Source organism: Python bivittatus, unplaced genomic scaffold, assembly GCF_059951505.1.
Source record: "Python bivittatus isolate LINGU-HERP-01145 unplaced genomic scaffold, Pbiv_v1 ctg000560_np1212, whole genome shotgun sequence".
NCBI lineage: Eukaryota > Metazoa > Chordata > Lepidosauria > Squamata > Pythonidae > Python > Python bivittatus.
The window spans coordinates 4,035,925-4,063,455 of NW_028277083.1; the positions used below are offsets into that span (position 1 = coordinate 4,035,925).

Genomic DNA, 27,531 nt, shown 5'->3' on the forward strand with positions numbered 1-27,531 from the left:
CTTGCAGATGAAAAAAAAAATCGTAAATAAACCCCAAGGGCTGGCTTGGCGCAGCATGAGAAAGCCGGACTAGTCAACCAACTACATTCTGGGGTGCCAAGCCGGCCCTGCAGGGCAGGCTCCCGCTAGAGATGGCTTTTCGTGATGCAAGGAACGAGAGGAGGCAAAGGGGAATCTCTGCCACCTGCTTGCAAGCATCGTTCCGTCAATTCTTGGAATTTGTTTTTATTATTTATACTGGTTTTTCTATTGCCTTTTAATTGGTTCTGTCTTCTCTGCAAACCGCCCAGAGTGTCTTTTTAACAAGACGGGTGTGTGTGTGTGTGTGTGTGTGACACATTTGATATATATAAATAAACAAATAAACAAATAGAAAAAAATAAACCATCTCAGAGGTATTTGGCTGACCACCATGAGAAGCCTACTGATGGCCAAGGATGGACCTTGTCTAGCTAGGTTATTCTATTTAGGGTGCTTTTGACACCCCCACCCCCCATAGGCTATTGCCATCGTAGCAGCGTTTCCTCCATCTTCACGCTTTTTAAATTATTATTTTTACATTATTGAATTATTTAACCGCTTGGCCGATTTACATCAGTAAGGCCCAGAGCAGATCGCTTTTATGGGTTCGGCTTGTAGAAGCTTGAACTATTAAAGAACTTAAAAAGTGCTAACATCTAGGCAAACTGACTTAAAGGATCGAATTCACGGTGGCCTGTGACAAGGATCACCGTCCTGGTGTTATCACAACCTACGAGCCACCCGGTCCTGTTATGGAAGCAATTAAATGAAAACTACAGTTGTAACTTTAGTTAAACATTTTAAATTGTTCCATTAAAAACAAGCATTTTTAAAAAAAATGCTTGTTTTTAATGGAGGGGTTGCCTTTTAAGGTATTTAAAAGCCAGGAAGGAACAAGCTGGTATTCAGTCAGGAGGCATCTGACTGCAAGAGCCACGACCTACAGATCAGGGTTATTCTCACGGGTGGAAAAAATACGACTGCAAAGCCCAGCCGTGAAGACCCCGTCACCCACCCACCCACCCTAATTTGAGGGGGGAGAAGCGAGGAAAATAAATGAACTGCATTTGGTCTCCGCATTTCCCCCTCTTCAGAGGACGGAGCCCCCAAGACAGGGGTCCTGCAGAAAAAAAGGCGGAGATGGGCTCCTAGCCGTGCCACCCACCCACCCCAATCCTAACGGTGTCGGTTCCCAACTCGTTCTTTCCTTAAGTTGCCCGCCGAACTTTCATTTGCACTCTTTTGCAGCTTGAAACCAGTCTGGAAAGAGGGAGGACCTCCTCTTCCCACCCCAGGAGAGAAGTCACATCTAGCAATTTTAATGGGAACGTGCTGGGGGGGGGGGCGGGCAGAAATAACTTTTATCCTTTTTTCCTCTAAATAACACTGCCTAGAATCACTTCTATAGTGAGATGGGCGGCATAAATAAATTTGAATATCTGTATCTATATATCTAGAGAGAGAATGAATATCTATCTATCTATCTATCTATCTATCTATCTATCTATCTATCTATCTATCTATCTATCTATCTATCTATCTATCTATCTATCATCTGTGTCTATCTAAAATCAGTGTTTTTCTAACTTGGCCGCTTTGAAGATGGGTGGACTTCAACTCCCAGAGTTCCCCAGCCAGCAAGGCTGGCTGGGGAACTCTGGGAGTTGAAGTCCACCCATCTTCAAAGCGGCCAAGTTAGAAAAACACGGCTCTAAATCAAAGGGGGAGTGGGAAGGGGGACGCCACCAGAGCCAACCGAGAGGCCTTTCCGACGCCACGTGGCTTGCACTAGCATGTCTCACGCCCACTGTGCACGCAGGACTCCCTCGCCCACCCCCATTGCCCGCGGCCGGCTGACCCTTGCGCCCCCCTCCGCGCTGCTCCCCTTCCGTTTTGCAAGCCGCGCAGCGCGCGCGCGCTTCCCTGCGCGCTGCTGCCCGGCCGGTTTCCTGCCTGGCGCCCGCCACGCCGTCGGGGTGGCTGCAACGCGCCCAGCCCGGGCGTGCCTTGCAAGGCACGGCCGGGAGAGACGAAGGACGGGCCGTTTCGCAAGGGAAAGGTGCGCGGAACTGCGTCAGCGCGCCAAGGGCTGCGTTCACACAACCTGCCCTCGCTTTCTCGCTCTGGGCCTTAATGACCGGGTTGGGCCAAGTCCGCCTGCGCGTTCGGGACTTTTGCAAGCCCGAACACGTGCACTCCGTCAACGAGGGAAGGCGTCGTGTGAATGCAACCCAGAGGGGCTCCGAAGGGCCCGCTCCCTAAGGGCTGCGTTCACCCAACCTGCCCTCGCTCTCTTGCCCCGGGCCTTAAGACCGGGTTGGCCCGAGTCGGCCTGCGGTGCATCCGCGGACTTTTGCAAGGACACGCGCACCCGGCCAGCAGGGGAAAGGGTCGTGGGCACGCAGCCCGGAGTGACTCCGAGCGCCCGCCCCCCTCCCCGGCCACGGCATTGCATAACGGCGTTTCCTCCTTCCCGAGCCGGCTGCGCGACGGGCCCTCCCCAGGCTGACGCGGGCGCCTCCGCCCATTCCTGCCCCGCGCCAACGACCCCGGTCGCCGCCCCGGCTCCTCGACCCTCCGACCTGCGTCCCCTCCCCCGCCGGGCGCCCCATCGGGGGCAGGGTCACCCCCAGCCTCGCGAAGGCGCCTGGGGCCGCAGCGCCCATCCTCCCCGGACCCCGCCGCGGCCGCCCCTCCCGCGGAGCCCAGCGCGCCGTCCCGGGCGAGGGGCGCCCCCGGCACCGCGGGACTCGAACTCGCCGCCCGTCCGCGAGGGGCGCCGGGCGCGGCCGGGCGGCGGCGCTCGCGGGCGGCCGGGTTTGTTTTGCCCGGCCACGCGGCCGCCGCCGCCCGGGGCGCCAGCTGGGCCGCGCGCCTCCCCGGGCACACCCCCGCAGGCAGCCTATGGCCGCCCCGGGCGAGGACGCCCCTCTGCGGCCGCGGGGGCGCCCCGAGCGGGCGGGCGCGCGCCCCCGCCGGCCCACCGCCCACCCCCCCGGGCCGGGCCGGGGCGCGCGCGAAGCCGAGCCGAGCCGGGCCGGGCCGGGCGCGGCGGCGGCGGCGGCGGCGGCTCCGCAGCGGGGCGGCTCCCCCCACGGCCGCGGCCCCGCCCCGGAGGCCGGCGGGGGAGTCGGCTGGCTGGCTGGCTGCGCTCGCTCGCACGCTGGCTGGCGGGGAACATGGCTGAAGTCGGGGAGGACGGCCGCGGCGCCGCCGCCGCCGCCGCCGCCGGGGCCTCGCTGGCGCTGCGCTCGGCGCCCGGCAGCCCCGCGCCCCCGCCGCCGCTGCTGCTGCCCGCCGCCGCCGCCGCCGCCGCCCCCCCGGCGCCGCTGGCGCGCCTGCAGGGCCGCGACTTCGAGTTCCTGATGCGCCAGGCGGCCGTCACCATAGGCCGCAACTCCTCGCAGGGCGCGGTGGACGTGCACATGGGCCACTCCAGCTTCATCTCGCGCCGCCACCTGGAGCTGGCCTTCCGCGCGCCCCACTTCTTCCTGCGCTGCCTGGGCAAGAACGGCGTCTTCGTGGACGGCGCCTTCCAGCGGCGGGGCGCGCCGGCGCTGCAGCTGCCCCCGCAGTGAGTCCGGGCCGGCGCCCGCCGCGGGCCGGTTGGGGACGCTGGCGGGGCGGGCGTCCCGGGGGTGCCGAGGGGAGGGGAGGGGAGGGCGGGCGCCGCTCCGGCGGGGAGGGGGCGGACACGTGTCGAGGCTTGGAGCGGAAGGGCCTGTGGACGCGGCCGTGGGAAGGGGCGCCCGGCTGTCCCGGGGAAGCGCGCGGCGGGGCAGGGGGCCTGGCAGCGCCGGCAGTTCCGGGGCGAGCTGCAGAGGAGGGGAAGGGGCTTTGCGCGTCTGGGAAGCGAGTCGCCTTCGGGAGGGGGGAACCCGGCTTGAGCTGGGGCGTGTCGAGGGGAGGCAGGCCTACCTTGCAGGCGGGGCGTGCTCCGGCGTTCCTCTGACACTTTTCCTTCTCCAGAGGACCGGGCACCCATGGCCTGGGCGCCGGGTTCACACCATGCGCTAAGCCAGGGTTTCCCAACCTTGGCGACTTCCTAAGCTTCGCTGGCTGGGGAATTCTGGGAGGTGAAGTCCACAGGCCTTAAAGCTGCCGGGGTTGAGAAACTGGTGGACGACACCCGGGAGCTGCGCGCACCCCCAACGCGGGCTGCCCAAAGCTTGAACCGTGCGATGGCCTCGTGGATAGGTTCACCCACACGCTCCGTCCGGGGGGGGGGGGGACCCGTTGGCATTTCGGCCTGGCTCAGCTGGCAGGCAAACCCAGAAAACCAAGATCTCTTTTAAACAGGCTTTGGGGTGCTTGGACGGGGTGGGGGAGGAAAGGCGGTGGGGGCTTATGGGCCTTGGGTCTGGGAGGAGGAGAGGCGGTGGGTCTCCTGGCCTTGGAAAAAGGGGAAATTGAGGTGGGAATTTGGGGGGGCTGCTTTGAATCGATGGAGAAACTTGGCCCAAACGATCCAGGCCCTCAATTGGGTCGTTTCTCCTGCCAGGAGCGGTTTAATTAGCAGGATAAACGAGACGCTGGCAACGCCAGCCGGCCGAGCCCCGTTTTCCCCCTGCGCCCACCCGTCTCCGATCCATTTAGGAACAAGCAGGAGGAGGTGGTGGAGGGGCCCAAACCCGCCCCCGTAGCCCGGGTCCGCGGTTGAGCTGGGCCACCCATCTCCGCGTGCAAGTGGCCAGGAGGCCGGTGGCCGGGAGAAGCGGTTGCCAGCGGCCTAAGCTGCTTAATAAACAGCAAGCCCAGCCAGAAGCAAACAGATTCACAATTCGGCTTTGTGAGAGGTGTGAATGCACCGTGGTGTTTCCAGAGTGGGGGGGGGGCAACCTCCTGGTGGCTGCATTTAATCTTCTTGTGTTCTGCTAATGTTGGTTGCTGCCCACTGGCACTGAATAGCTCGTCGTAACAATAATAATGCACGAATTGTGGGTGCTGTATCCTGTAGTCCCGTGTTTCTCAAGCGGAGCCCCTGGAAGGTGTGTGGACTTCAACTCCCAGAGTTCCCCAGCCAGCCATGCTGGCTGGGGAATCCTGGGAGTTGAAGTCCACACACCTTCCAGGGGCCTGCTGTAGTCTAATCAGACTCAGATAGAACATGTAACTAGCCTGCCTTGCATCCACTTCCCCCCTCTGTTGTTTTGCCAATCCTGGTTGTGAAAAGGCATGGTAAATACAAAGCGTGTTGCGTTTTGCTGTTTGGTTGTTATGGCCCTCCCGGCCAGCTCCGTGCAGTGTTCTTGGCAAGGTTTTCGGAAGTGGTTTGCCTGTGTTTTCCAGAGCGTTTGTCGACTTCTAGGGCTGAGAGAGGGAGATCTTTCTGCTCCTCGTCCAGCACTTTCAGTGCTACGCCAGGGAGATTGGAAAAAGGACGGGAAAACGCAACAAAAATCCGGCGCGTGTTGAGAATAACGTGTGGATGTTCGGATCGTGCTGAATATTTAGAATAATCTTGGGTCTTTTTGCCTTGTGCTCTGGGGTTAGGTCATATTTGTAACTTTTGGGGGGGGGGGAATTTGTTGGGAAAGTATGAAGCTTGCTTTTTTTCTAGGCAGAAGATAACTTTTGGCTGGGGGGGGTTGTAGTCTGCTAAATCAGGATCCAAGGAGTATAGCATTGGGGTATTTCAGAGCAGAGCACTGGGAATTTCAAGTGGATGGTCCTTAGAGCTAATTATGACAATGTAATAGGGGAACTAATAAATGAAAGGTGGGGAGGGTGTTTTAAAGAGGGGGGAAGTATTTAAAGTGAATATTGTAAGATTCCCCAACTAGTAAAGAAAGAATTCCAAGGAGATGGGAAAAGATATTTTCAATTTTAAGAGGGAAGAAACAGAATGCCCTGGACACATTGACATGGTAAGGGTGGGGGGAGAGGACCCAGGCCTTTACCATGAATGTTGGTGTTCCCTCTAAAAGGAACAGAAAGCCGCGAAGGTAATGTGTAAAACTGGAGTTGCTGTGCTGGAAAATTTGGGCCTGGAAACGGAATCCTTCAGATAATGAAAGAACAGGCTCTTTGGGGCAGGACATTGATTTAAAACATTTTGCTCTGCTCTTCAACAATAGTGTAGAGCAATATTTCTCAACCTCGGCACTTCAACTCCCAGAATTCCCCAGCCAGCCATGTGGCAATTAAATGTAAAATTTCTAGCAGAGAGTTCTCTGCAGTTTGGGTATGAAATAGTCCATGCATGCAGATTCTTTGGGTTTGTGGGGGTGGGAAAAAGAATTTCCCAGCTGGATAAGAAGCAACAGCTGAATCCCACAAACGTGTTTTGGGTAGATAAAGTGAAATTGAAAACTCCTTGGGGTGGATAAGCCACGTGATGGATCCTGTGCTGCTGCTTAATGTATTAAGAGACAGACCTGTTCATTCACCTGGGTGGCTGCAGAAAAAGGAGTCTTGCTTGGATGGTCATTGACAAACCATAGTATATGGCTCAGCATCAAGGGGTACACCTATCCTGTCAATGCACCAGCGATTAAGCAAACCAGGGCTTGGCGAAATGCATGAGCCCAGCCTGTTGACTTCCTTGTGGGCATCATTAAGAGTTCCTGATGGTATCTAACCTCCACGTTGCATGTCACAGTGGCTGAGTGAGTTTTCGAAAACCTGGAAAGAGGGAGGGTGTGTGTGTGTGTGTGTGTCTGTCTGTCTGTCCGTCCGCCCGCCTGTCTCACACACACATGCTTTGGAAACAGTGAAAGGAAGCAGTAAGCCCCAAGAGTTTGCTAACTCCCCCCTCCCCAAGATAACGTTCCAGCTGATCGTTGCAATTTTTGCAGAGTAGTGACGAAAGAAGAGATTTGGCTCTGCGTGTGTTCAAATAACGTGTCCAAGAATCATTTTTATATCACCTGGAGGATTTGCTGCTGCAGCAGGTGGACCCTCCCCTTTGGTGGTGAGTTAAATGTGCCAAAACCGGACAGAAGATGGCATCTTTCAGACTTGGAACCCACAAGTTGGACGGCTTTTGCTCACCAGCTTCCAAATTAACCGTTGCTTTTTTTTTTTTATGGAGTTACATAACTGCAGGCGGTTTTCTTGTGTTTTGTTATTTAGTGATATAGCCCCGGCTCCTGGCTCTGTCCAAGGCATCTGGGTTTGGAAATGTTTCTGTTCCGAAGGCGAAAATCTGAGACTTTCTTGGTGCAATTAATTTCTCCTTGTAAAACATGGCTGTCTTTCCTTCTCTCCTTTGTGAGAGCCGCGGCCGTCGGGTGACGCGCACGTGCTTCTTCCTCTCTTTGCTAAAGTTGTAAAGGGTGCCAAATTAAGGAGCTGGAAAAGGTAACCTGGCTTTGCGTGGGGGGGGGAGAAGTTTGATTTGTTTTTAAAGGGGGGGACATCGTTCCCCTTCCAAGTCCCTTTTTTTCCCTAATATGATTTTTATTGAAACTTTTAAAAATGAAGATAAACACTAATTCAAACTAATGTAAGGAAGAAAAAGAGAAAGCAAAAAGGGCGAGAAAAGGAAAACAGAAAAGAAAGAAAACAAAGAAGATAAAAAGACGTGGCTTCCGATACTCTTCCCAGCAGTGATACAATTATATTTTAACCTCTCCAAAGTGACGTCATACTGTAATAATTCCTCTCCATAAACTCTCCTGTCTAACCATCAAAGCCATAAATCACAAATTCATTTTTTTCATTTTTACACAAAAAGTCCACATTCCCCTTCCAAGTCCTTAAAAGGAAAGCTTCTATTTTATTTCATGATTTCTGGGCTGCTAATAATTCTGCAGACTAAAATGCCTTCTCAGCTGCTGTTTATGATTAGGGTAAATAAACTCCAGAGCCCTCCCTCTCGAGTTGTAAAGCAGATGATGCAATGTTTCCTACCCCTCTTTCTTTCTTTCTTTCTTTCTTTCTTTCTTTCTTTCTTTCTTTCTTTCTTTCTTTCTTTCTTTCTTTCTTTCTTTCTTCCTTCCTTCCTTCCTTCCTTCCTTCCTTCCTTCCTTCCTTCCTTCCTTCCTTCCTTCCCTCCCTCCCTCCCTCCCTCCCTCCCTCCCTCCCCTTGAATGGAATTTGCCGTTTATTTTCTTGCAAGTAAACAGTTCCAGTTTTTCTTGTGTTCAGTGCAGGCTGACATGACATTCAGGCCTCAAATGTGAAGCCTTTTCCTTTGAAGCATAAACTTGAAGCTTGTTTGAATCTTGCTGAACACATGGCACATGGATATAATTACTTGTTTTTGCTTGCAAACCCTACATGTCTGTTTTCTCTAACAAACTCCCCAAGGGGGAAGAAAAAAGCCTGCAGGAAAAGAAATTCCGCCTGCACGTTATAGGTCCGCCATACACTTTTCCTGCATATGGCTGTGTTTTAAATGCCACTCAGCAGAACGCTTGCACGGTGCTTTGGCAGGACAAAAAGGCGTGTGGCTGAAATACTTGAGCGTTTTGTGTTAGCGTTTCCACTGTCGGAGACAGAATATCGAGGGAGGCTTTATAAATAGACTATTTCCAGCAAGGGTTTCTGTGTTTGAGCCATCGCAGTTGGATCGAAGAGTTGAAAACAAGGCTTCCTTTCCAAGTGCAAAATAGGTTTTACTTGGGCCTAAGGAGAAATCAGGGCTTATCATGGATTTTAGCTTGCTAAACAAGCAACCAGCCACGAGCTTAGTTTGGAGGTAGCCGTGGCTTAGGGGAGCTTGCGAGAAAAGCTAAATAGGAGTGCTTGTGCAAGACGAACTAGTGACCAAACTTTGCTTGGGACCAATAAACTGGTGTAATGATTATGCTGTTGGACCTAGATCAGGGAAATTCATGGAAGCTTTTGCGTGATTTTAGGCCAATTAGCCTGGCCTACCTCACAGAGTTGTTGGGAAAACTGGAGGAAAGAATATGCTATCTTTAGCTCCCGGAGGAATACAGATCTAATCCCATGAACACTTAGTCCGCCCTGTCTTCAATGTGTGCACGCAATTTTTCTTTTTTTAAAATCAGTCTGACCCTTTTGGAAGAATTAATATTTTAAAATATTTAAGAACTAAACTCCCTGTATTGTTATTGAGGAGATGTGGCCAATTATAAACACGCCTGCGAAGAGGAGATATCAAAGGCTAGATCAGCTGCAGAATTAAGCTCTAAGGACACATTTAATCATCGTGTGTGAGCTTAATTATTAGCCCGGATTTTCTGTGTTTTTAGGAAATGCACTTCAAATAGATTTTTCCCCTTTTCTGACTGGGTTGTTCTCTGGGGTTCTTCTACATGCCATCCTCGTGGTGGGTTGGAAAAGTGGTGGTTGCCTCCGGCAGGCATCTTCTGCGCCTTGTGAGTTTAGATTTCACGGCGATATAAATCTCAGCGCAAGTTGGTAGGATTCAAGTTTCACAGCTGCGTTGTTGTCTGGTCCTGCACCCTTCGCAAAGGAGAGCGGTGAAGAAAGAACAACAACTGTGAGATCACTAAAAGGGAGGCCCTGTAGTGAAAGCAAGATTAGCGCGAGGGAAGTGGTTTCCTCGAGAACAGGAAGAACCAAGTCAACAGAAAGATGGGACTCGAAAAGCCGATGGCGTCGCATGCTCTTAATTAATCTGAAATTCTCAACCCTGGAGATGGCTCGACGTGGAAATAAGACTTGCTTCCTTTGGCGCAGCGAGTGTGGGATTCCTCTGTAGGCTGTTCATTTCACACAACGCCAGCTGCCATCGTTTTCACCCCACAGCTTATACTGGTCCTCTTGCGGCAAGATTTAACAAAAAAATCTCTAAGAGCAAGCTTTCTCAGACAGATGCCACAGACGTTTGCAGCGAACCAAGATGACGTCAACGTGAGGATGCACACACAGATTTCTTGTTGCTAGTTTTAACAACAACATCAACAACAAAATCTGAAAGCAAGCTTTGTCGGTTGGGTGCCTCAGATGTTTGCAACAAACCAAGATTATGTCAGAAGGAAGATGCGAGCGGTGGTGTCATGGTGCCTGTATCTGGTGTCTTGAAAGACCTATGGCAGGTTCCTCTCCAACCAATCGTACGAATTTTACAGAACTTGAGGATGCAATTTCGCCCAGTATTCTATAGGCTTCTTTGATGTTTGGTTTGGAGAGAAGGCCGTGTGAATCTGAAGGTAGAGATGCTCAAAGGAAGCAGATAAATCATCTGTGAGGCATTGTGGCTTTTCATTTTGCTCTGTCCCTGAGCTACCCCCATTCACTTGGCTGGGCAAATTGCCGTAAATGAAACTGAAACACTTAACAAAAATAGTAGGTAAGAGCAGCGTGCTCCGATAAGTTAAGATCCAAAATCTGACAAACCCAAACTTCTCCATTTTGGGTGCCGTATACCTGAGAATAAGGTTGGCCAGCTAGGAGAAACCTCTTTCTGCCTTGTATGAAAGCTTCCTGGTAGCACCCTGTTGGGGATTCTGTCAGGAGACAACTTTCTGAATTGGATGGCTCTTTGGTCCACCAGCAAGGCTTCTTATTACATTCTTCTGTGCACGGTTGCTAGAAATCCATGTCAGAGTCTTGGATTTGAGATGGATGGCCATATCAATCAATCAAATAAATAGGTCAATAAAAACGAAAAGGGTTGAAAGAGGCTTAACTTTAGAATGTACTTCAGAAGGTGGAAGTGGGGTGAGAAAGGAAGGCTATGGGTGGTAGTTAAATTGTGGGGGAGGGGTTGGGCTGTGGCCTCCAGCTAGCTCTATTTATTTTGGGACGGATCCCTCCAAAGGTCCATTAAACCGCCTGGTGTGTGTTCTCTGGCTCTGAATGAGCAGCCTCCGTGTTGTGTGTTTGTGGAACCGGTGCCAGGGAGTCCTGAGATTCTTAATGGAAACCGCCCCGCCTTGGCCTCAGCAGATGTGAAGAGGCCAGTTTCCTGTCTCCAGTTCCAAATGGAAATGTGGCATCTGCAGCCAGGAGCATATCTTGTGGGTCGCGAAAGTTTTGAAGTTTGTTTCTGTTGCTTTCCCTGGAGAAGAACGCAGCTTCCAGCTCCTTTGGGGAAGTCCTGTTGGAAGAAGTGGATTTGCACAATGCAAATTCTCAGTTTCATGCTATTAGTATAGCCTGGCAAGTGAATTAAGAAAAGTTACTTGTGCACCTTACACACTCGACATTTAAAGCTGGCGTGGCTTATCATGCATATTTTTTTTAGTTATTTGGTGTGCAGTGGGCAAGAAGAATCAACTTAGGTCATGTTTCCCTGATTAGTTACTTGTTGTGTCCTTTAATTCTCCATAGATGACTAAATTGTTGGCTAAATGTAAGGTAGCCTTAACTTAAATCGCACATCACAGTCAGCCTTGGTTTTTAACCAGAGTTACTTGAATAAACCATGACTTACAGGTCTTGCACAACATGCCAAGCCTTATACCAAGGCTTCCAAAACACCATGGCTAGGTTCACACAACAGGCTAAACCAAAATGAAAGAAACCATTTTTACACAACGTTTTAACCCTTTTGTTTGATTTTTAAGCTTTGTACATCACAGTTCTCTTACCAACGTAATGTTAAGCGTGTCTACTCAAAAGAGGCACCATTTTCTTGCACCACTGCTTAAAATCCCAGTATGGTATGCTAAATTGTGTGTGGGCTCACACAATGTCTGCTACGCTACAACACAGGGCTTACAAACAACAGTGGTTAGGTTTACAAATCACACTACATAGGAATGTGGCTTGTGTGCTTTAGATGTAATGCATCATGCTTTCTTCAACAAACCATAGTTGGAGGTCTGTGCCTCAGCACAATGTAGCAGCTATTAAGGTTGCTGTACTAAACAACACCGTTTTTGCTGTGGTAGCATCTCCCTTTTTCTGGGAAAGATCCCTGATATTCTCTGCCTTTGGCTTCAAAACGAATGTCCTGGAACCAGAATAAGAATACATTAACCACCTGGTAGAACGACGCCTTTCACTCCTCCTGAACCAAAGCAGTGAAACATACGTTGTGGTGCCATACTGCCAGCATCACCCCTTACATATCTGCCCGCCACGATGTAAGAACAAAAAGGTGGAGTTTGCATCACTGCACATTTCATTATTTGCAACCCCTTGTCCACCACAAATGATAGCACGCAAACGTTCCTCTTGGACTGCTTGTTCACAGCCATTGACTTCTGCCGGTAATGCACAGTTGTAAAGAAAGGCTCTAAATCTAGTCCTCTGTAGACACCTCTCATGCGCCCGCCACATTTCAGGCCTTGTCGTCAGCCCCACTAGGTAGGCCAGGCTGTGAAATCAACTCCACAATGAGGCTGAAACTACTTTTAGGGAGATGGGCAGCGATAGCAGAATCTTGCAAGTCTTGAAGTGCTGGACCTCCTCCTCCTCCATATACTCCAGTGAATTAGGGAGGTGTCTGCTTCCAAATATGATCTTGTCCTCCTGGGCTTCAAAAATGCTTCAGCCCCTTTTGGCTAGGCGACGGACCTTGTGTATCTCCATCAAGACCTCTTCCTTACTTTCTACACTTTTCTATCATCTTAATGTTAAATAGTGGGAAGCAGGGAGTAGAGAGCACTTTGCTCAAGACAGGGATAGCTGGCATTCTAGTAAACCAGTATCAGTTCCGTTGAGCCCTTCCTTGTGTCAGCCATTTCAAATGGGGCCACCAGTTTCATTTTCCCAGCCGCTATTTCAAGCGGGGTCACCGGGTCCCAAAGATTGGGCATTCTTGGGTTAAATTGAGATGGTATCTTCAGAGTTCAGTATGGAGGAATTCTGTAGCAGAGAGACCCCTTGCTTTTAATGTAGATAGTTTGAATTCTGTTGTTGCTCTCCGTCCAATGGCCTTCATGTTTGGGAGAATTTGAGTATGTTCATGCCAGTCTCGTGGGATCTTGCAAGCCCTTATGGTTTTGAAGTGGAAGGTGATGGCTTCAGAGCATGTGTTAGGGCATCAGGCGACTCTTTTGTGACACCTCCTTTTCTAATATCCAAGAACGGTTCTCCACATCAGCCTCTTTGTTTAAAGAGGAACAGCTGGAACAGCTCACTGGGGTGTGCTTGGGCATTCCTGGTGGCAGTTCATGTTTCATGAAGCACATGTTTTTATTAAACGTTAAAAACATTTTGGAGAGCATAACGTTGGGCATCTTTGCTAAGATTTTTGTTTCTGTGCAGTTTCTTTTGGACAGTCCCACTAACATTTATACTCTGCTTGTTTTCAAGGTCAAGATTCAGTAGTTCTGCAGCAAAGTTCTCAATTGTTTGAGAAGGGTCTGTAGGTGTCACCAGGTCTCAAAGGGCTCCGTGGCACCAAAAGGTTAAGAACCCCGTTCGACGGGGTGATTGCCGAAAATTTCTGCCGAGCCCGGTCGGTAAGCGAGTTTCCTGTAATGCCTCAGTATCTTACGTTCAGTGTGTGCAGATCTTGTGTAATAGGTTTAGACACATAAAGTAAAATTAGCAGGTTTTGTTTCCTTGTGAGCGCAACAATATTTGCGGACAGTGATAATTCTTTCTAATCAGGAATCCATCTGGTGCGTGCAGTCAAAATGAGCAAATGAGAAAGGAATATTAGGTTGTGTGTGGAAATTCAGCGCGGTGCCATACAACGAGAAATAGTTAGAAATTAAAGTAAGAAAAGGATGTAGAGCAGGGCTTCTGGAATTCTTTCTAATTCCCCTAGCAATAGTATGGATAGAAGGCATCTGTATTTTGTATGGCAGGGTTCTTCAACCTTGGCCACTTTAAGACGGATGGACTTCAACTCCCAGAATTCCCCAGCCAGCCTTGCTGGCTGCGGAATTCTGGAAGTTGAAGTCCACCTGTCTTAAACTGGCCAAGGTTGAGGAACCCTATTGTATGGAATGAAGTAACATCTTGTGTGTATCTTTGGGGGGGGGGTGTTGCCATTCTCCCATTGTGTTGCATTTTGTGTGTTGGTGCGCCCCGGGAAACACGGGCAGGCTGTGTATGCTACCTTAGGTCATGTGATCAGGAGGTGGGAGGCTTACACCAGCTTGATTGGGCCCATTTTCAAACTTGATCTTCTGTTTGCTGGCTTCTCCTGTTCCACCAAATTTGGCCCATTCTGTTCAGTTTTGAGAACATTATGGACAGCGTTCTTGTACTCAATGTCTTTCCAATAAAATTAACGTGGGAAATCTAGGAATAGGATAGTAACTCAACAACCAGGGTTGTAACGTAAGCATACTGGGGTTGGATCATCCCCACTTGAACACAGAGCTTGCTGGATGTCCTTTGGACCAGTCTGTAAGAATCTGCAAGGCTCAGTTCCCAATGAATGCAACTCCCATTGAAACCGACGTAGGTTCAAAGAAGAATTTATTGAGAACCAGTGTACAGTTCTAGGTCATTGCTGAAACTAAAAGCCCACGTGCGCCAAACTAGCAACTTGATTAATTGATTGTGAGGCTTCTGAGACAGTCACTTTTTCTCAGCCCCACCTAACTTTCAGGACTGTATTGGGGATAAAACTAGGAAAGACTTCCATGTAGAGAACCAGGGGGTGCTGGTGATGGCATTGGGCTGGCAGTGGAGAGAGCCAGGTTCTAGTTCACCTTGAGCCACAAAAGGTTCTTGGTGGACTTTGGCCCTCTCTGTTTCTCTCATCTTAAGAGCCATACTGCTTACTGGTGAAGGGGCTGGTCTAGGAGCAGGAAGACCTAGGTTCAGGTCACTCCTCCACCATGGAAGCTCCTTGGATGACCATGGGCCCATCCTTCTCTCTCTCTCAGCCCATCCTACCTCATTGAGTAGAAAAATGGACTACTGTTCCATGTATGTTGCCTTGAGCTCCTGAAACAAAGGCAGGCTGCAAATCTAACTTCCAGATAATAAATGTACCCTGGATTGACTTCTTAGAGGAGAGATGAAATGTGCATGTGTTTATATACATTTATACAAATAAATTAGCAGACTTGCAGAATATTGACTTTTGATGTAGGGGGAGGAGAAAGGGAGACAGTAAAGGTATTGAAATCTCATGGTGGCTTACCCAACACGTGGAGCTCTTAGACCAGTGTTTCTCAACCTTAGCAACTTTCAGATGTGTGGACTTCAACTCCCAGAATCCCCCCAGCCAGCATGGCTGGCTGGGGGGATTCTGGGAGTTGAAGTCCACACATCTGAAAGTTGTTAAGGTTGAGAAACACTGTCTTAGGCAATAAGGGAAAGTCTCCTTCAAGTCCAGCTCGACTTCGTGGACACACTCTGTGGCCGTCTTCTGAAATGTTTTTCAACTTCACATTGTAGCCCTAAAAATCTCCTCCTAGTCTCTCCTCCAAAGAGTCTCTAACCCGCCTTACCTTTTCAAGTTTACCCAGAGTCACAGCACCTTTGTTTTTTGCATGATTCACATCCTCTCCATTTCACCACCACGTATCTCTAAAAACCCTAGTTGTCGTTTCTGTAAACAGTGAGCCGGTGTACCCAGAAAGGCCCGCTTGATCTTTTTCATGGAAACGTTTATTAAAGGTGGTCGGGCATGACAGAAATCTCGGCAGTTACAACATAAAAGCAGAGGGAAGGCATTACATTTAGCATCGGCTACCCTGAAGAGCCTTCTTTAAAAAGATGCGTTTTAGGGCTTTTTATGATGAGATTCCTCAACTGGGCAAAGGATGCGTGCAGAAGAACCTGGCAACTGACAGGAAACACGAGACAGGCCTGTGGAAACCGCATTTAAACCTCTTCCAATCTCAGCGAATGGGAAGAGCAAATGATTATGTGTGTATCTATGAGTTTTATTGGATGTTTATATTATTTCTATTCTATTTTAACTAATATTTATTTGCCGTTTTTATTGTAAACCGCCCAGAGTCACTTTCTTGTGAGATGGGCGGTATCTAAATTTGAAATATATATAAATAAGTAGAAATCCTGCAGGAATCTGGACTCAGGAATAGCAGCCAGCGTGTCCCTTTTAGCACAGGACTAATGGGGTCCCTTGGAAACTTTGCAGAGATTTCTCTAACAGGCTGCGTTCTCATTTGTATAGTGTGATGGGCGGCATATAAAAATGTGATAAATAAAATAAAGTTTGCAAGGATTAGGAGCTTCCAGGCCATGCAAAAGGGTAGCGCCGCCCCCTCCCCCTCACATCAAGGACATTGCAATAGTCAAACACGATGCTTAAAACCAAATCCCTGGTTTTGGAACCCTTTGCACAATTCCTTATTGCACAATGTGAAAGAGGAAACATGGTGGGTACACACGTGGGCATGCTGATCCCCTTATATTGGGTGGCGCGGTTTGGTTTCTTGCACAGTAGAATTGTGGTGGTTTTCATTTAAATCAGTGTTTCTCAACCTTGGCAACTTGAAGATGGGTGGACTTCAACTCCCAGAATTCCCCAGCCAGCCATGCTGGCTGGGGAATTCTGGGAGTTGAAGTCCACCCCCCTTCAAGTGGCTAAGGTTGAGAAACCCTGGTTTAAAGTGCAGCAGATAGGAACCTTGTTTGTAGAGCCATCCAGGTAGTTTGGATTAACTGGCTTGTGAATCAGAGCTGTCAGTTTCCTTGAGTCTATTTAATGGTTAGTTTATTTCCCACCGGCATGGACCCACCGAGTGAGCTCGTGAATGTGAGATTTCTCCAGCTCTGATTTACTTCAGGGTAATTCCACATTTAAAAAAAAAAATCTGAAATGTTTGGGGGGGACTTCTGAGGAAGAGCAGCTGGCTCCTTCAAAGAAAACTTTGCAGTGATGAATGGCCCATTAAGAAGAAAGTTGATGGCATAGCATGTGTAATTTACATAACAATTAAACCAGTCTGGTGTATCCAGCAAAGATGCCAACACAATGACTCTCCCTTGGAGATTTTGCTATCAAGCTACTTTATGAACTGGGCTCTGAGAAAATAGTTGCATTTTGCTCCTCTGGAGTGTGAAAGTGCCTGAAGACTTGGGGAGAGTATAAAATGGAAAATTCCTCATTTGCTCCTACATACCAAAGCAGATCATTATGCCCAAGAATATTAGATATTCTTTTGTTATGTCTTGGGGGAGTGGAGGAAACAATATGCATGGCACTCAAATTTTGTTGCTTTGGGGCAGTGAAAGAATAATATCATAGACGAATTACTTCCTTCGCTCTTTGGCCCCAGAACATATATATTGCAGGTTTGAGTAAGGGGGCATTCGATCTGTAAGCTGACACCAGATAGACTCACTGTGGCTTAGCATGTTGTGTGAACACACCCACTGTGATTTGTGAATCATATTTTGTGCTTTAACAAGCTGTGTGAACTCTGCCAGTTCTGCTTTACTCATTAAATCTTAGGTAAGCAAATTAAAGCTTCATGCTAGGTGTGAACCAGGTCTCAATCTTGCAAGCCAGGCTGGAGGCTGTAGCAAGCTGTAGTTTGCTGCCTTCCTGATGGCGGCTTTCACACGTAGTGCCAAACCTTGCCTTGTGGCTTGCTGAACAAGCATAGATTGGATATATGCATTTTGTTAAGCTGTTATATGGTTTGTTTCATTTTGGCTGAACGTATTGTATGAACCAAACAATTGTGGCATGTCAGGGTTGTGAACTAGGGTGTTGTGTGAGCTTAGTCTCTGGTTCATTCTCCCAGGTCCTTTCCCTTAGGGCCACCAGATCTTGGGTGCAAAACTTCAGATGACCAGAAGATGGCAGCAAAGTGTTGAGAGTTTTCTGTTTCTCTTTGCTGGCCTCCGGTGGTCATCTAGATCTTTGCAAATATTGTAGTAGAATACTGAATTCATAATTCTCAATCAGCATGGCCAAAACAGGCTGACTAGGAATTATAGGAGGTAGAGTTTTAAGTATTAAATACTATTTTATCTGCAGAATCATTAAGCTACTGGTGCTGTGCCATCAGTAGCTTATCCTGCTAGAGAAGGATTGACCCACCCCTCTTTCCCAGCAAGTTGCACGTGTGTTTGTGTTGCTAACCAAGCTTCAATCTGGCTTCCAGAATCAGTAGTACTTACATACACAATATATGGATAAAAACAGCTGCGCTTACCTGAGAGAAACAAGAGCTGTGTTATGCACATTAAATTAATTTCCCTGCTGAGACCCTTCCAGAGAACTATATTCTTATATACCCAGACATTTGAGATAGGCTGCAATAAATATGGAAGACCTCAAGTTCTGAAATTGAAATCACAGAAGCTTCTGTTTTCTATTTGGAAGCATAAATTGAGTATCCAAGGCAGGTTCAGTAGCCTCATTGTCTCTTTCTTGCTAGCAAGAGAGCCTAAATGGAGAACTCCCAGGAACCAGCTGCTGGCTAAAATCATTGCAGTCTTGAAAGAATCTAGAGATGATTCATCTAAGACCAGGCATTGGTCTTCGGTGTTTTCAGGGCTCCTATTCTCTTCTCTGTTTAAGTCTGTTTATTATTAAACATTGTTCAAACAGCCACGTTAAGATTTATTGACACAGGAAGGTTGGGAGGGAGAGTACAGAAAGCAATAGCCAAGCGCTACGCACCATTCCATTTGCGTTGTTCCAAATATTGGGTACTTGCTGGAGGCTGATGGTTAACAGAAGGGTTGGAGCACATGTGTTCTCCCCAGTCCTCCATCATTGCTAAGGCTGTGAACATAATGGGTGGTCTTGGACAAAGATGTCTTCCTCAACCTCCTCGAAAGGGGAGTTTATCAGAATACATATGCACAACCTGTGGGCAGCTACATGGTTCCATCAGAGAATGCCCCCATTCATTTTGAAGAACTAAAACCGAATCACCAAAAACAACCCCCTAGCAATCGGGTCAGACTCCGTGAATACCATCCAGCAATCGGGTTTTACTACAACTTAGAAAACTCCGGAGTTCTTGGTGCTCTCTGAGCTTGGCAGTTGACTTGCAGACGTTTCATTACCCAACTAGGGAATGTCATCAGGCCAGGTTGAGTTAGAAAACTCAGTGGGAAGAGTTAGAAAACTCTTTGTGGTCACTATTGAAGGAGAAATGACCAGGGTTAGTGGACATGGGGAGGGGGTGATCTTTTTGTGCTCAGATAACGGGGAACCGAGCGTTGCAGTATTCAGACGATTAGTACGACAAAGAGGTGCTTGAACAAATTTCCAGAGCGCACTAATTACAAAAACAAATCTGGTAACTGTTGTCAGACAGCTCACAGATGTGGATTCATCTCAGTAGCCAATTAAGGAGTTGTGTTTGCTAATTCGAAGTGCGTGGAACGTAGCACAAAGGCCCTGTACAGTTAGCCACAGCCAAATGAGTGATAGTTAGGCCACTTCTGTTTTCAGACAAGAGAAGGCCTCTTCTAAGATGCGATAACCAAGGTTGGGGTAGGCATCATCTAAGATCAGAACTGTGGTTTGGGTTTGGCTTAACACACATTCTTTGGACACAGTCATTGTGTTTGGAAGCCGTTGCTTATGTTTTTGTAATTCCAGCAGCCTTGACTAAACTATCATGATTAAGCATGGTGTGGTGTGGTGGTGAGCAAACCCAACCTACTTTTTAATGCAGAATGGTTGTTCCACATCCTCTTCACATTTGATTATTTGCAAGTAACGTACGTTTTTATTTGAGTCAGCCATATATAAACTCCCTCCCTCCCTCTTTCTCTCTTTTCCTCTTACAAACACAAAACTCCGAGTGCTTTGTAAATATTAGAAACAATGGCTGAGCTGTACCCAAGGAACATAGCTTGGTTTCAGGAATTCCTCTTCTCTGAAATTGCCGTAGATGATCCTTCTCCCAGATCATCGGGAAGGTGAATTTGCTGTTTTTAACTGTGAGGAAGTGCCGTATACAAAATGCTGAAAACGTTTAGATGGTGTGAAGATGTGTGGACACACCCATATCTAAGAATAGAATTCTTCAGAACAGAACAAAAGACGGGAGTCCTTTTGCGATGGACTGTATATGGATTTCATTTCATTAAAAATAGATTGGTGAAGAATTAACTAATTTGGCATGTTCCACCTAGCACCGTATGTGCTTGGATGGTTGTAAGTCTGCATTTTTCATTATATTTTTTTCATTCCTTCACTTGCCATATCTGTTTCATCCATCCTTCTGCTTCACCCACATGTAGGCTGGGTTCACACATTACATTACTCCATAAATAGTTGGCCATGCCCATTTTTTGAATGGGTTCTTGAACATGCCACACAAAGCCTGGTGCTCCCTCAAGTCAATGAGATTGCATACTCCCCAATAGTGCAAGGTGTGAACCCAGCCCATAAGTTTTCAGGAGGCTAACTGCAGTTTCACAGAAGATTTCCTGAGAAAGCTATGATGCCTGGGCCATCCTGATTCCATAGCCTTCTCGTCTTCCATCACTTTGAATTCTCACCCTGAATCAGTCTCGGCTCAGCATATGAGTAACTGCGATGAGCGTTGTCCACCACAAGTACAGTTCTGAATGAATGAAATGTTATGCAACCGGTATTTTGAAATCAGACACAACCGTGCAACTGTTTCCTTTTTGTTTCCTTGAGTTGCCATTGATGGACAGACACCAAGCTGCTGCCAGATTGTAATGACGGGCCTGTCTTTGAAAAGGCTGTGATGGTCTTTGTTGAGTCATCAAACCGGAATGCAAATATTCCTGCCTAGGATCTGTTTGAAATGTTCCTCACTGTAGCTTGCTTTGGGGAATGGAGACTGTGTTAAATAGAAGATCGCTTCATCTGGAGACAATCTTCTCCACAAAACGAAGCTCTGTGAAGAAGGTTGAGTGACTGCACCATCTGCGTTCTCTCCGAAACCCCCTTTAAAATCTGGAGTGAAGGTTGTCCCATAATAGAACACTTTTCAACAAATCTGTTTGAAACTAGCATTCCTAACAGTTGCATCCAAGGACATAATTAGACCTTAGCAAGCAAATATTCTGAAGCTGCATTAAGTTTATGTGATCGTGCACGTATTACTTTGCTGAGGACGTTTGAGGAGCACACAGTAAGCTGTTGGGCTATGTGGTTTGTATGAAAACAGGCTTGTGCTGGTCCTTAAAATATATCTTGAGTGTCAATAATTGTTGGTGCCTTGGTGTCACCAGGAAGACTCTGAATGTTACCTCCTTCTCCCTGTTCCTATCCTTTTTATTGAGCAGGCATTGATTGCTGAAAGCTTGTGGTGTGCAGGTTCATTACTTCCCCAGTGGGAACAGTCACCGTACAACCCTTATATTCTTTAAGAGGACAGACAGGTTGCCAATGGGTAAATCAATGTGGAAACTCTTGATGGAATCCAGAAACGTACTTATTTGCACTTTCTCCTTGAACTACTGGCGAGGAGAACAAAACAGGTCAGTGAGGAAAAGAGATCACGCTTGCGTACGTTGAATACAATCTGGATCCCAGTTGGAATTGGTGTGAATTTAATGAGTTGGCTTGTGTATTCACAACCTATGGCTATCGCCTGTGCTTTGTTTCCTTCTGCAACTTCATGCCTTTTTCTGGCCCAGGTCTTAACCTCACCTTCAAGAGCCTGTTCATTCATGTCAGAAGAATCTGGGTTTGCCCATGCATATACAGTATTCCGAGAAGGGGGTAATTCTGCTTATTTGAATAAAAGTGCTTTCAGTTCATTTTTGAAAGTATAATTCTGAGACTGTCACAAGGGTTAAATAACGTGCCAGCCATCAAATGCTGGTTTTGGTTTCAACGTGGGATTTTGCAGAAACTTGCATTGCAGCTTGTAAACTAGTTTATGACTTATAATGTGGGATGAATCCAATCAGTTGCAATTTATATAATAAACCATGGTAGATCAAACCATCTCTTTTTAAAAATTTTTATTTATTATGTTATTAATCTCGATTCATTACATTGTTTCGATACCATGATATTTATACAGCATTAATGAAAAATGATTGACATTCTATTGTTTAGATAATTTAGAGTATTGCAAATGAGAAAGAGATATTCTATCAACATTAATTGCGATCCAACCATCTCTTAAATGAATCGTGCAGTACATAAAGCTGGTCTGTTTTTAATAAAATCAAATTCCTGTATTTAGCTTTGCAAAATACAGTGATTGTGTTCACATAGCACCAAAGTATAGCTTGGCATGGTAGGTGAACCTCCCCTTTCTTTTATATAGTTGGTATTGGGAAGTGGAGTTAAAATAGGATTGTTTTGATCTCTGAATTGTGCATCAACTTTGTAGCACGCTGCAAATGTTGTGCCCTGCTTTGGAGCTTTGGGTAAAAGTGACCTATAAGTATTTTAAATAAATCTGCTCTGCTGCAAAGCAAGAGGAAGATGGCTTGGATGTTGTTAAGGGCATAAAGGGGGAGACGGCTCAGACTCCCATCCAGCAGACTTACCATCCCGCAGTTGCCCTCCTGCAACCAGGAATCTCATCCACCTGGAAGGAAAATGAGGAAAAAAGTGTTTTGCAGCTGAAGCCATAATAAAACAAAGTGTTTTTCCCCCTTTTGGAAAGCACAGAGTTGTTTTTCCTTTTTAAAATAATTTCTCGGGGGTTTTCGATGCTGATGTTAACTTGGGGAGAAAAAGAGTTGGCCACACGTTGTTATGACTTGCTTGGTTAAACAACGTGATGGAACTGGAACCGGAACGAGCACAGGCTCTATTTCAGGAAAGGGTGATTATTAAATATTTTTCTTCCCTGAATCCATCGCTGCTAAAAGATCGGGGCTGGGGCTGGGGGGGAGGGGCGGGCGGGGTGGATGGAGCAGCCCTGAATACATTTCCACTGCCAAGTGGGAAACTGCACTCTTTTCAGCTTCTTTCCTCTACCTCATGGTCCAAGAATGTGGTCTGCAATCAGGTAGCTCAGAAGAGATGCTTTAGTTAATGTTACGGGGAGTCCGGTCTGACGGCCTTCCAACCGGGGAATTGTCCCTGGGCTGTTCGGGGCTCCCAGGGTAATTGCTTTGATAGGAACAGGCCTTGAGAAATGACAGGGCTGAGGTTGAAAGAGCAGTGGAGATTTAATTTTTGAATTATTTGCTTGCTTGCTTGCTTAAAGATTTTGCATGGCACTCTTTCTCCCCAAAGCTTCCCTAGGACCTTTTCCATAGACCTTGCTCGGTTGTCCTGTGCGTTCCCAAGAGAGACCCGCCTGGTGCCTGCTTAATATCTTCCAGTAATTCATGATGGCACCTGGGAGACCAGTTCAGCCTTGGAAGCAAAGAGAGCCAGGTCTTGTGAATATTTGGATGCAGGAGGGTAGGAAGAATGAGAAGAAGGGAAGGGCGGAATGCTTTCATGTTGTTACCAGGAAAACTTCATGGACTTGAATAATCTGTAGGCCAGTGTTTCTCAACCTTGGCAACTTTAAGAGGAGTGGACTTCAGCTCCCAGAATTCCCCAGCCAGCCATGCTGGCTGGGGAATTCTGGGAGTTGAAGTCCACTCCTCTTAAAGTTGCCAAGGTTGAGAAACACTGCCCTAGGGCTGAGCTCAGCTCAAAAGACACTTAACTGGATGAGTAATACATTAAAAGGTTTATAATAAGGCCCATTGAAGGCAACACAGCTAGACAACTCCTTGATTTTGCTCACCTAATATAACCAAGCTTAACTTAATTGTGGTTATTTGGTTAACCCCAGGTTCTCATTTTGCACCTCGCTCCATAGAATAAACTAGAACTGCACCGTATGCTAAACCAGAAAACTAACTAAGGTTAGCATGTTGGGTGATCTTTGGAAAATCAAAGGCCTGAACTGAAAGAAGAATCGATGTGGCTTGGCCACTCTTGGTGCATAATCGGCAGAATTTTGCATTCCATTAGCATGATGGTGTTTTCAAGATACTTCCAGTTAAGATTTAACATTTGAACAGTTTCTTTTCGGAAGCCTGGTTCCTTTTTTTCTTTTTCTTTTTTGCCTTTCAGGACTTTCATAACACACATGATAGTGATATCCTTAGTTGCTTCAGCAGCTGTTTCTTGTATTTGGCTGAATTGTTCTCTGCAGTTTGCTTGGAAGTTCTCCCTGGCTGATAGACCACAAGTGGTCAGTAATGACTATGACCAGCTTTTGGCAATCTTGGGACAATATTATCCTGCTCAGTATTTTCAAAACAAAGTGTCTGCATGCTGACACTCATTGTATTTGAGTGGAAGAAGCCCTGTTCTTGCTGGAAAAGTAGAATGATTGAGACCAGAAAGTTTGCATATTTTCTAACTTTGCTGCCAAGGAACATCTATGGTGGAGAACATGGGAGAACACAGCCAGCTTGGCTATGCTAAAAGAGCAGATGGTCTACCAGAGGTAGAAGACTTCATATAATGTAACCTCATGGGCTAGAATTTTGGATTCTACTTCTTGTGTTTTACAAGATTGCTGAAAATATTCTCAGATACGTGATGAGTGTTTGAGCTCTTTGGCTTCTCCTTGGCCTCTGTTGGTTATGAATCCTGGGGTTGTGATTTTGAATGTGCTTGATGTATTCAGGTTTCAGAGAGCCTTCAGTTTGGAGTTCTCCAGATGTGCTAACATTACAATTTCCAAAATTCCCCAATGAGATGGAGGGGAAGATTTCTGGAAGACACCAGATTGTAAAACACTGGTTCAGAAGGTGACTGTGAGGGTCTATGCATGTCACAGACAAGCCTCTTATATGTGTATTACACTTGTAGTTTAGCATAGCTGGAGAAAATGTCCAGTTTTTCCCCGGACAGGTGACTTGCTGTCTTCTGACTTCCAAGTCCAGTTGGGAATGGAGACATTTCTCCACTCTGGCAGAAGAGTGGACATCAGTATGTACTTTGCTTTTGTTAGTTAACTTTAGCAGTAAGAAACATCCTTGTCCTAAAGGACTTGAGGTTGAAATGTGGTCCACAAGAGGTTCTCGGGTAGAAACAACCGATCTAAACAACTGCAGGTCCATATATTCAGCCTTCACAAGAAAGAATTGCCAAGAGAATCACAAAGATGGATTTTTGAGAACCGATTCAAAGAAAGTGTGAAGTGACATCTTGCATTAAGCTACTTAAATATTTCAGATCCTAGATGACAAGTGGCAGATTTACTGAGTGTGCATCAGTTGTTTGTTAACATGATTGCCCTAGCTACAAACGCTATCCACTGTTTCAAGCCATTTGGGGTTTGGCTGGAACATTTCTTTCAGCCGAAGAGCATTCAGCGCTTAGTTTCAGGCCAAGAACAAATGTAATTTTTTTCCAGATTGGCCAAAATATTGCAACTGGAATGCAAAAAATAAACAGCATCGTATTTCATTTTGTTGTCATTTTTCTTCGGGCCCAGATGAGACAAATCTAGCTTTGAGCTGTTAAATCTGTCCAGATGTCATGTGCCATTATCAGAGCTGCGAATAACTGTCACCATGCTAAGGGAAGTAAAATGCCATGCTTTGATATTGATGCACGCTCAGAAAGCTTCCTGTGGTCGCCTCTGGGGATTGGAAATCTCATCCAAGTGGTTCATTTTTTAAAAAACATCGGACTTTTAAAGATTTCTTTTCTAACCACAACTTAGAGAGGCAGGTAAGACGCATTTGTACTTGGGAAGAGCATGGAATTATTTGAAAGGCCAAATATTAGAACAGAGTTCCATTTCAGTTCGGGTGTGTCTAGATTTGGGTTTCTTGGTGTGGGGAAAGAACAACAGGGCCTTTATTAAAAGGTACATTTCTGCAGAATAGAATTGGACATAGAGCCAAGTGAGCTTGTAACTCTTGATCTTTACGGACCCCGCTCAGTCTGCAAGGGAAAGCTAGTCGCGAAATGAGGCATTTGCCAAGATTTGGCCCGTGATCTGAGCAACACATTTATCTGCTCTGTAACAATCCTGTGCTCCAAAGGAGAATAATGAAAAACCTGGAACGATCTCTGACACGGTGAAATTCCACGGGGCTCTTTCTTTGACTAGTTTCATTCATGATTTTGCCATGGAAGAAAAATATTACAGCTGAGTACGAATGGCCTGTCAAAATTCCCCAACAAATCTGTGGGCTAGGGACTTCTCCTAGATTTCTCGGGGGTGGAGAAATTCTCCAACGATGGCTGAAGAGCAGGACCCCAACTGTTGAAGTGATATTTGTATGGAAAATAGGGTACATGTAGTCCTCGCTTAACGTCCATTTAGTGACCGTTCAAAGTTACAGTGGTGCTAAAAAGTGACTCATGACCAGTGCCCGAAGTTACAACTGGTGCAGCATCCCTGCAGTCACGCGATCACGATCCGGGTGCTTGGCAACCAGCTCGCACTTATGACGGTTGGAGTGTACTGGGGTCACGTGATTGCCATTTGTGACCTTCCCAGCCAGCTTCTGGCAAACAAAAGCAATGGGGAACCGCATGATTTGCTTAATGACCATGTGATTTGCTTAACAACCACGGTGATTCACTTAATGGCCACTGCAAAAAAGGTTGTAAAATCAGGTGCAGTCACATGATGATTCACTTAATGACCGCACCCCTTAGCAACCTAAACTCTGGTCCCAATTGGGGTCATTAAGCAAGGACTACCTGTAGTTGGTTCCAGCTTGATGGAAATAGGCTGTGAAAAATTTTAAACATACATTTTTATGTGTATGTTAATGAAGTATTATAGTAAAGGATAAAAAGAATATACTTTAAATTTATGGTTAATGAAGTCACTAAGTAGTTATAAAAAGCAAAATAAAAACAAAACAATTCTAAATATCCTTCCTAAAGGTCAGCTTACACTGACAAAAACACCTTTATTGTCTCTCAGAATATTTTAGCAGCATAGACGGAATTGTTTTCTCTTTCTTTAAATCCTCATTCGTTTGCTGGTGGATGCAGAGGGCTTCATCCATCTCTGCGAGTTTGCGTGCTTCGAGCATCCATAATTTTTTGCTTCCTGGCTTCTACAGCTCGAAAGAAGTCTTCCGATTCCGTGAGAATGAACTCCTTCACTTGCACATTGCTGTTTTTCTCGCCTTTTCTCCATTTTGCACACACGAAGATTAGCAGCGTGTAAAACTGCAGCCGTGCATGCCCTAGCCTCACATCACACTGAATTTCGGGTTGCATGAAACGCAACCTGGTATTAATTTACAGTTTGCACTAAATCGAACATCGCATTATTCCAATTTGCGCTAATCGCGACCTGTCTGCATGGCGAAAGACGGCATATTCGAACAGACCTCTTGCTCCTCTCAGTATGAGCAAGCGCAAACGCACCATGGCCGACCCGTGAGAATTTTTCCAGAATGCTGCTCTCTTTGAAAAGAAGTTCCCTTTTGCCAAACTCAGTTTCACCGGGTAGACAAAAGTGCAGAAGTGACTGCCTGGCTTGGGAGACAGATAATTTGCATTCAATAATGGAGCTGCAAAATCTGCAGCACGTCCTGATGGAGTGCCCAGAATCAGCGGGGGGGGGGGGGTCTTTTTCAGAGCACCCCAGTGCTTACTAAGCAGGCTAGAAAACGAGGCTTATGGCCTAGAGGTAACGTTGCTGCAACCGCCGTGAAATCCCTGAGTGTAAACAAACGGTTGCAATGCACATATTTCCGAGGAATGAGTAATGCTAAGATGTCGGTAGAATTTACAGTTTCCCTGTGATTTATGGAAGCCTTCCTATTTATGTAGTCTTGCCTGTAGTTCCTGCTGCCCAGTGAGCTGTTGAAAATGTGCTTGTAAAAACAAAAAAAGGGGGG

At 46.9% G+C, this 27,531-nt stretch overlaps 1 protein-coding gene across 3 annotated transcripts in view; it reads left to right on the forward strand.

The window, feature by feature from the left end:
- Window positions 1-1,799: 1,799 nt before the first annotated feature.
- Window positions 1,800-27,531, forward strand: part of FOXK1 (forkhead box K1) — a 51,218-nt gene continuing 25,486 nt past the window's right edge. The window contains exon 1 of one of the 3 annotated variants that reach the window (XM_088147998.1): window positions 1,800-2,080. In XM_088147998.1, the coding sequence (XP_088004124.1) occupies window positions 1,815-2,080 (266 nt within the window). In that variant the 5' untranslated portion in view covers window positions 1,800-1,814. Of the gene's footprint in view, window positions 2,081-3,116; window positions 3,596-27,531 lie in introns of those variants that run through there. The other 2 variants (XM_088147996.1, XM_088147997.1) reach the window with 2 other exon arrangements.